Here is a 10166-nt window from a genome sequence, read left to right on the forward strand (position 1 = left end):
CCTTCCTTCCTTCCTTCCTTCCTTCCTTCCTTCCTTCCTTCCTTCCTTCCTTCCTTCCTTCCTTCCTCCCTCCCTCCCTCCCTCTCTCTATTCTCTCTTTATATTCCCACCTGTCTTCCTCTTTCCTCCCATCTCCCCTCTATTTGTCTCAAAATGTGGGAGCTATTGCTTGTCAAATGCATCTATCTGCAAAGAACTTGTAGTGGTGGCTGTTGATTGAATACAGTGGGAGCCAGGTTGTTTGTGACAGATGAGCTGCTTTTGCTTTTCCAGTGACCGTGCTTCTGGATCTTGTATGTCAAAATAGGATCTTGGGAACAGACATGGTCCAAAAACTTAAGTGAAATTAAGTGAAAGTTGGATTTTTCCTGTGCGATGTAGTTTTGATGGAGGTCTTTTCTTGCTGTTTTCTGCCTGATGCACACTGCTCTTTCATGGTCCTGAGATATTGAGGACTTTGAAGAGTGAGATGCTTTCTGTAGCTCAAGCAATTTTTCTCCAGATTGCTAGCTCTGTGTTGGGAAATACCTGGAGATTTTGTGGTGGAGTTTGAGCAGTGGGTGTTGCCTTCTGACACACTTCCGGTGATGTCAGGGGGTGTGGCATATGCAAATAAGTTATGCTAATGAGTTCCTGAAAGCTTTTTCTACTAAATGACCCTTGCCTGGTATTACTTGTGAACTAATCTGAGAAAAGATGGCCTGGGTCTCATGGGCCTCTTCCACTGCTACTGGTGGTTCCTCCTTCCAGTACAAGGGCATCTTCTGATGCAAGAGGATCAAAGCTCCAATCAGATATTTTGCTGAGCTGTGGTGCTCTCAGCTGTGTTTTATCATTCAGTGGCACCACACCAATTTCTAAGGGATATGCAGTTAATGGGAGGAGTTATGACATAGTGGCAAGGTGTTTGTTTTGCAAACAGAAGGACCCCAGTTCTGTCCCAACCATCTCCATCTAAAGCAGGGGCAGCCAAACTGTGGCTCGGGAGCCACATGTCGTTCTTTCACACACATTGTGTGGCTCTTGAAGCCCTCATCACCCTGTTGGCTGGCTTGGAGAAGGCATCTGTCTCTTTAAATCACTTCAAACCAAGCCAGATGGAAGCTTAGAGAATGCTTTCTTTCTACCTCTCCCCCCCCAATCTATTTTTCCTTCCTTCCTTCCTTCCTTCCTTCCTTCCTTCCTTCCTTCCTTCCTTCCTTCCTTCCTTCCTTCCTTCCTTCCTTCCTTCCTTCCTTCCTTCCTTCCTTCCTTCCTTCCTCCCTCTCTCCCTCCCAGTTCTCCAACATCTGGCATTCATGTTTTGTGGCTCTCAAACTTCTGACATTTATTCTATGTGGCTCTTATGTTAAGCAAGTTTGGCCACCCCTGATCTAAAAGATCTCAAGTCGAAGTTACTAGTAAAAATAAAAACTTTGCTGCCTGGGATCCTCGAGAACTCCACAGCCAGTTAGTATAAACCAGTGGTCTTTCAGCCTATAGGTCTCTCAGTGGGTTACAGAGTCCCACCTGCTTCTCATGAACATCTGTAATACCACTGGTTTTTGCTCCCTTGTGGAAGAACCTGCTGCTAGGTGGAACATGCTGCTCTTTTCCTGAAGACCATTGTGCTGTATTATCATACCGTCACGATGCAGGTTGTGTGTTAACTTCCTCCTTACTTCTTTCTGTGTTACCCAGAGACGGTTGACATGGCGGCCCAGCCTGTAATTGTGACGCAGCCGCAGCCGCAGGTGCAGCAGGTTGTGGTTATCCAGCCGCAACAACCCCAATGGCTGACAGGGCTATGCGACTGCTGCACTGACTGTGGAGTGTGTGAGTAGCCATGTAAATATTTGACTTTGGGATTGTTTCCTGAGTTTGAAGAGAGGGCTGAATTAATGTGGGATAGAGAGCTACCCGCCCAATCTGGACCTTTTCTGCAAACTCCTGGATTTCTTGGCAATCGATCCACAAGCATTGGAATTGGTTTGGGCATAGACCCCCATCAATCCAGCTTCCGCCCAGGACACGGGATGGAAACAGTACTGGTCGCCCTGGTGGATGATCACCAGTGGCATCTGGACTGAGGCAGCTTGGCGATACTGATGTTGTAAGATCTGTCAGCTGCATTTGATACAGTTGACCATGAGTTGCTGACCCACCACCTCGCCAACACAGGGATTCAGGGGTTGGCCTTACAATGGCTCTCTTCTTTCCTTCAAGGTCGGGGCAAACGGTGGTGATTGGGGGACAGTCGTCCCAGAGACACCCACTTAATTGCAGTGTGCCTCAGGGGGCAGTGCTTTCCCCGATGTTTTTTAACATCTACATGTGCCCCCTTGCTCAGATTGCCTGGAGGTATGCGCTGGGTTGCCATCAGTACACTGATGACACCCAGCTCTACCATCGGAAATCGAATGATATTAGCACCAAACTGTTTTAACTGTTAAATTGTTTTATTGATGAATTGTTTAATATGTTGAATTAATTGTTCTACTGTGATGTACTGCTTTTACTGGTTGCGAGCCACCCTGAGCCTGCTTCGGCGGGGAGGGCGGGATAGAAATCTAATCAGTCAATGGTTGTTCTATACGTTTCCCCTCCCCGTGCATTTTCACAATTGTGGGGTCAGTTTATTTTCTTCCATGCATGGCTTAAATAATGATTTTCAAGGGAGGGTGCTATCATCATCAGTGTTGGAGCTGGTGGTGCTCCCAGCATCCCCCCTTAGTTTTGTTTTAAAGCCCTAAAATATTGATAGATCACTGTAGTGTTGTAATAATAGTTTAAGCAGGTTCTCTAATGTCTCAGATTTCATTTTTTAACGTACGTCTCTAGTCTTCTCCCTTACACACATATAAGGGAAAAGGCATATCTCAACAAGTGATGCAGATAGAAACTTACTTTTTAAAAAGCAAAACTGGGAACTCAGAGAACCTCCTAAGCTTATTGTTGCAATGCTTCAGTGATATGTCAGTATTTTGGAGCCTTTTAAATAAAGGGGAGGGTTGCTGGGACACCAGCCATGAGGGCAGCACTTTCCCCTAGAAATCCTCATTATTTAAGACATGCACAGAAGAAAATAAACTGACTCCACAACTGTGAAAATGCACAGGGAGGGCAGACTTGTGGAACAACCAGACCCATAGCCTCAGGGAGGGGGGCGGGCCAGGCCGCTCCACCCAAACCTCCCTTCCACCTGTATGGACCCTCCTGGCAGCTGAGCTCTCCTGGCTGCTCTTGCAGCCCTGCTCTCTCCACAGCCGCTGCTCTGGAAGCCCCTGATCTCCCCACCACTCTGGCGGCCACCGCCCCCCACCGCAGTGCCTTCCCACCCACACACCAACTGACTGAAGCGCTGGCTCCCAGGACTCTTTCAAAGCTGCCTCACACACACACACACACACACCCCCGCTGCACCGCCTGCTGATCAGCAAGAAAAGTGGCGAGGAGACCAGCGGCTCCTCTGCCGGCTTTCCAGAGCTCTCAGCACTTTCAGTGCAGGGGCGGTGGCGGGAAGGACAGCAATCTGCTAAAAAAGCACCCACTGCCACCCCAGCACTGAACGTGCTGAGAGTGCTGGCAGAGGAGCCGCTGGCCTTCTCGCCACTTTTCCCACCAATCAGCTGATCGGCGGAGGGGAAGGCGACCTTCAAAGAGTCCTGGGAGCCAGGGCTTCAGTTGGTCGGAGGGGGGGGAGGGAGAGGGAGGTGCAGGGGAGGGGGGAGGGCCACAAGAGTGGTGGGGGTGGAGCAGCGGACCCCTCCACCTGAAATTTTATCCCTTTATCCCCCACCTAAAATTTTCTGGCTATGGCTGGGAACAACATTGCCCCAACTGATTCCATTGTCAAGGAAATGTGGAGTATGTCAAGTATGCAGAGAAGCCTACAGAAAAAAATGGGGAATAATAACAACAAACCCAAAGTGAAACCTAAAGACAAAAGGTTGCTTGTGAAAATCAGGGGATACACCAAAGTAGTATGGGGCCTGAATCAACAGAGAAAAAACAACAGATCCTGTGGATAGCCCAGGTTAGCCCTATACATGAAGTCTCAGAAGCTAAGCAGGGGCAGCCCTGGTTAGCACTTGGATGGGAGACCACCAGGGCATTTTTTGGAAGGATGAACTCCTTTGTATATTAGGCCACACCCTCCTGATGTAGCCAATCCTCCTGGAGCTTACGGTAGGCTCTGTACGAAGAGCCCTGTAAGCTCCAGGAGGATTGGCCACACCAGGGTGTGTGTGGCCTAATATGCAAAGGAGCTCCTGCTACAAAAAAAGCCCTGGAGACCACCAAGGAAGTCCAGTGTTGGTATGAAGAGAAAAGCCATGCCAAACCACCTCTGCACCTTGAAAACCCAACTGGGTTGCTATAAGCCGGCTGCAGCTTAAGAGCACATTCCACCTCCGGACACAATCAGTGCAGTCCTACACAGAATCACTCCCTTCCAAGTCAACAAACTTAGAAGAGTGTTAACTGTTTAGGGCTGTGCTTTTAATGCCTTTTCAAAATAGAACCTTTTCATTATTTAAAAAAACAACTTTTTATTTCTCTTCCCATGGCATGTACATATTTTCTAAGGGAAGTGCTCATGAGGCTGGGTGCGGCAAGATAAATATGCGCTCTTTGTTGAGATGTCCTACTTCGTTCTAAACATAATCCAGCCACCAGTCATGCCTATGAAAACTCTGTTTGCTCAGGCAAACATGCTGGGATAGGGTGGTGTTTTTGCATCAATGCAAAACCATGGATTCAAACATACACTGATGTACTACTGACTGCCATAAATATGCACTTTCTCCCACACATGCACAACTTTCCTTGCCATGCAGACAGGTCTCTAATCTTGGGATCTCCCACAAAATTCACTATTGAAGACATGAAGGAGGACAGTGTGGTATAGCCTGATCTCATGACCTTGGAAGCTAAGCAGGGTCAGTATTTGGATGCGAGGTCACCAAGGAAGGCTCTGCAGAGGAACAAGGCAATGGCAAACCAGTTCTGCTTTTCACTTGCCTTGAAAGCCCCTTATTGGGATAATTGTAAGCAGGGCTTTTTTGGTAGAAAAAGCCCAGCAGGAACTTATTTGCATATTAGGCCACACTTCCTGACACCAAGCCAGTCGGAACTGCATTCCTCTGTGTATCTGCTAAAAAAAAAAAAAAGCCCTGATTGTAAGTCACTCCTGCATTGACAACACTTACATATGTATTGAAGACACAGCGTCTGCCCAGGGCTTTTTTTTTTAGCAGGAAATGCTAAAAAAGCACAGGAATGGAATTCACTGCCACAGGAGGTGGCGGTGGCTGCAAGCATAGACAGCTTCAAGAGGGGATTGGATAAACATATGGAGCAGAGGTCCCTCAGTGGCTATTAGCCACAGCATATTGTTGGAACTCTCTGTCTGGGGTAGTAATGCTCTGTATTCTTGGTGCATGTGGGGGCAATAGTGGAAGGGCTTCTAGTGTCCTGGCCCACTGATGGACCTCCTGATGGCACCTGGTATTTTTGGCCACTGTGTGACACAGAGTGTTGGACTGGGTGGGCCATTGGCCTGATCCAACATGACTTCTTTTATGTTATTATGCTAACACAGCTCCAGCTGACTTGTTTGTTTGTTTGTTTAATTTATATCCCGCCCTCCCCACCAAAGCCAGGCTCATGCAAATGAGTTCCTGCTGGGCTTTTTCCTGCAAAAAAAGCCCTGCATTTTCCCCACATTTTTCTGTCTGAGAGTAGTGAAGTTTGGGAAGCAGATGTGATGAGTTCTTGGGGTACAACATGAAGGAAGAAACCAGAAGAGGATTATCAAAAAGTGTAGATTTTCCAAGGGAGAGTAATAAGAAGCACAAATGACTTGTGCTTGGTCTCCATGATTCTAGTTCTTATCCAGCATGGAGAAAGGCCCATTCTACCTGTTTCAATTAAACACATCTGGCCTAGGACGCAGGAGTATACTGATTACAGTCTAGTTGGTACAAATTTCACTTTGTATCAACTCTGCTTTCTACCAAGCGACTTACTACAAGTGTTTCTCATGCTCTCCCCCTACTAGGCCTCTGTGGAACCTTTTGCTTCCATTGTTTAGGATGCCAAGTTGCTGCCGACATGAACGAATGCTGCTGCTGCGGAACAACCATGGCAATGAGATCTGTCTACAGGACCAAATATCATATCCCCGTAAGACCTTTCTTACTATTTGAGTCTTGTGTAATACATCTTAAATGCTACTTATTAATCCACTATTTTGGGCATATCTGTACTATGTACTTATATTGGTTTTATTGCAGCATCTCCTGTAGCTGTTCTCAAAGAGTTCTAGGAATTATCATTTGAAGCTTCTGGGAACAAATTTAGATACACCTATCTCTCGGGTCAAATATGTCCTGTAGGTGTATTTTGTACAGACATAATTCCTCTGCCTTGCTCTGAATGGTCCAGACTATCAATCTTATCAGGGCTTTTCAGTATTCTCACTTTCCTTACTGATGTGTTCCCATTGCTTCAGGGTGGTTTCCCCCCCCTTTTCTGCACGTGCTCCTCTAGTGTTTTATTTCATATTACATTGCTGTATGTCAGACATAAAAAACCACTCCTCCACATGCACCTGCTGGGTCAGTTATAACTCTGTCATAGCTATTCCTCAAGAGCCCCGTGGCGTAGAGTGGTAAAGCTGCAGTACTGCAGTCCAAAGCTCTGCTCACGTGTAAGCCATGCCTATATTGCTGGAACAAGATGTATGGATTACCGAAGGTATTTTCGTGGCCTATACTTCAACCTGCATGTCTTCAAGTGTGTGTTTCAGTTCAAACCTGATTTCAGCAAGAGACAGAAATCTCTATAGTGTCAGCAAAACCCTGTTAAATTATAACCAAGCCTTTCAGTACAGAGCTTGGTAAACGTGCAAAAGTATTGATCCACTGTTGGACCGAGTGCCAGATAGGGTTGCCAAATCCAACCCTAGAAATATCTGGGGACTTTGGGGGTGGAGCCAGGAGACTTTGGGGGTGGAGCCAGGAGACACTGGGGTGGAGCTAGGGGGGAGGGGGGAAACGGCGCCGGGGAGCGTGGCGAGCCGCCCCGCAGCTGCAGCCTCTACTCCGCTCGCCGTGGCTGCTCCTCTGAGATGGGCTCAGCCTGAGCCCATCTTGGAGGAGCAGCCACGGCGAGCAGAGTAGAGGCGGCAGCGGCGTGGCGGCCTCTTCTCCGCTCCTCTGAGATGGGCTCAGCCTGAGCCCATCTCGGAGGAGCAGCCACGGCGAGCGGAGAAGAGGCCGCCGCGCCGCAGCCGCCACGCCCACTCCGCCTCTGAGACGGAAGCGGAGGGGGGTGTGGAGGCGGGCCGGGAGCGTGGCGAGCCGCAAGTCCGGGTCCTAGAAGGGCCCGGATTCGCAGCTCGCCATGCTCCCGGCCTGCCTCGCCCTCCCCTGCTGCCGCCTCTTGGCTGCTCCTCCGAGATGGGCTCAGCCTGGGCCCATCTCGGAGGAGAAACTGCGGTGGGCGGGGAGGGGGCGTCAGCGGCGCGGCGGCCTCGCCGGCTCCAGGATCCGGCGGCTCGGCGCCATTTCCCCCCTCTCCCCCTGCTTCCATTTTTTGGGGGAGCGGGGGAAGAGGGTGGAAATCCTGGGGTCCCCCGCCATGGCGGGAGGGTTGGGAAGCCTAGTGCCAGAGCATTTTATAAACTTGTCTTATGAAGACAGGAGGAGGTGGAAAGAAATGGCTTGGATGATGAGATGAGAGTAAAAGGAATTAACGTTTCTTTTAAGAGTCTCGGGACTCTTAATTAGACGCCCCGATAGTGCTGCTGATTGTGAGGGAAGATTGGAAAAGGGAATGGGCCATGATGAAACTCTTTTAACATGAATGTACATATTAAAGAGAAATCAGAGAAAGGGCAGTAAGCCAACATAACTTGGATCGAGAATTCTCTTTTCTGGATAGGAGCGGGGAGAGAGAGAGAGAGAGATCTGGCTTGGTTGCCAGAAGCGGCCTGCATGGACAAAGGTCACAGCACGATTTAGTTGACACACACAGCATGTTTTATACAAAGATTCAATACAAAGTACATTGAACCGTATGAATTAATATAAAAGTTGTTTTAATTATATAAAGATGTTCATTATGAAGGAAATGATTATGGAGATGTTCCATAGAATGATGTGACTGATCGGGAGGGGATTAAAAGGATTGGGAGCGATGCCAAAGCATTGAGGATGAGATTTCTAAGGAGAACTTTTAGATTCAATACATTCCAATGGTAGATTCTTAGTTATTAAGAAGAGTACATACATACTCACTCTATGGGCATAAATTTATAACGTTGGTTCACTATTTTTGGTACTTAAATCACATTTTCTATCTCACTTTATCTGTTTAAGTCAGGAAAGGGATCTTAAGCTTTTACTAGGAAGGAGAACAGCTTACTCATTCATGTGTGGTTGTATTTTTGGTAGATGGATGTGTTCTAGGCCTAGAAAAAGGCTAGAATGTTCATGTTCAAAATGGGTTCTTTGATACAAAATGGAGTCTCTAGCAATATGGAGACATGCCAAAGTAAGAATGGGGAAGGAGTGTGGACATTACCCCCCAAAGTTATGATGACATTTGGAAGGGAAAGTCAAGATGACATTTATCATCTAGTTTTGACGTGGAAGTGTCTTTTGGTATGATGAGTAATGGGTTTCAGAGCCAAAGAGTTAACCCCTTACACGAGATTGGCTGAATTGGGTGGTCAGGCCTCTCAAAGATTGGGATAAAAGGAGAGGGAAGCAGATCAGTAAATCGGAACAAGCCTGACCGAGGTCTTGATTCCCCACCTCATCTTTGAAGGCATACAGAAGGCAGGTGAGAGATGCTACCATGCTTTGCAAGAAATGAACTAAGTAAACTTTGCTTAAGCTTTGCTTTGCTAAAGACAATAGGCAAAACATTATGGGACCTTAGCTATAAGTCTAAGTATTCATTGTAACTGTTTCATGAAATTCCTGAATTGTAATTGGATTCTGATCTTAGAACTATGTATTAGCAAGTACTTCTGAATAAATGGCCATGTATTTAAGGACTCTTGAGTCTGTGTTTCTCTGTCTCTAAGGGGTATTCCCAGAGGCTTAATTAACGATACCCTCTCACAAATTTGGGCTAAAACTCTTAACCACGAAGGTTAACTCACGACCTGAGTTCGATCCTGGTGGAAGCTGGGTTCAGGTAGCCGGCTTGAGGTTGACTCAGCCTTCCATCCTTCCAAGGTCGGTTAAATGAGTACCCAGCTTGCTGGGGGGAAAGTGTAGATGACTGAGGAAGGCAATGGCAAACCACCCTGTAAAAAAAAGGCTGCTGTGAAAATGTGAAAGCAACGTCACCCCAGAGTTGGAAACGACTGGTGCTTGCACAAGGGACTACCTTTACATTTAGCTATTCTTCTCAAGAGCAGTTTCTGACAGAGCTCTCTCAGCCCCACTTACCTCACAGGGTGTCTGTTTTGGGGAGGGGAAGGGAAAGGAGACTGTATGCCACTCAGAGACTCCTGAGTGAAGGGCAAGGTATAAATCCAATCCTCTTCCTCCTCCTCCTCCTTCTTCTTCAACAAGCCATTGGGGCTCCACTGCACACTTCACACACAATGTGTTCTTAGCCCTTAGGTCTCCTCATACCGTTTAGATATTTACATTACCCTCCTCCCCACCCCCAGAAAAAACCCCATGAATTTAAAATGTTTTTTTCCCCTCCTCTTTCACAGGGATCACTCTGTGATGATTTTTGCACTGTCCTGTGCTGTCCTGTTCTTTCCCTTTGCCAGATAAAGAGGGATATCAACAGGAGGCGAGCATTAGGAATCTTCTAGCCAGGTTTGTGTGTGTTTTATTTGTGGGTTGAAGGTTAACTTAGAAAGGGTATGGTTCAAAGTAGTATAGAATCCACATTAAGACAGGTTCCTCAGTGTGGTGCCCATAGGTGCCATGGCACCTAACAGCTTCCTGGGTTCCCATCAAATGTTTTTAGAAGGGTTGCCAGGTCTTACCTTGCTTCCAGTGGGGGGCTCCCAGGTCTGGGTTCATTCTGGGATGTTTCTGCATGTACACAAAGCATGCACACTGTGATAATGTCTATGAAAGAGAAAAAACCAGTTTCACAATTGTCAGAATTTTGGCCAAAATGCTAGAGCATCTGCAAGCAACGTGCCT

The 10166-nt window shown here is 47.3% G+C and overlaps 1 protein-coding gene across 1 annotated transcript; it reads left to right on the top strand.

Annotated features, from left to right (window-relative positions):
- The first annotated feature begins 1691 nt into the window (after window positions 1-1691).
- LOC132577611 (placenta-specific gene 8 protein-like) lies at window positions 1692-9838 on the top strand. The gene is made up of 3 exons (XM_060247399.1): window positions 1692-1815; window positions 6041-6165; window positions 9722-9838. The coding sequence occupies exons 1-3, from the start codon at window positions 1692-1694 to the stop codon at window positions 9824-9826; spliced, it is 354 nt and encodes a 117-aa protein (XP_060103382.1). The 3' UTR covers window positions 9827-9838.
- Window positions 9839-10166: the final 328 nt, after the last annotated feature.

The sequence above is a fragment of the Heteronotia binoei genome, chromosome 9, assembly GCF_032191835.1.
Source record: "Heteronotia binoei isolate CCM8104 ecotype False Entrance Well chromosome 9, APGP_CSIRO_Hbin_v1, whole genome shotgun sequence".
NCBI classification, from domain to species: domain Eukaryota; kingdom Metazoa; phylum Chordata; class Lepidosauria; order Squamata; family Gekkonidae; genus Heteronotia; species Heteronotia binoei.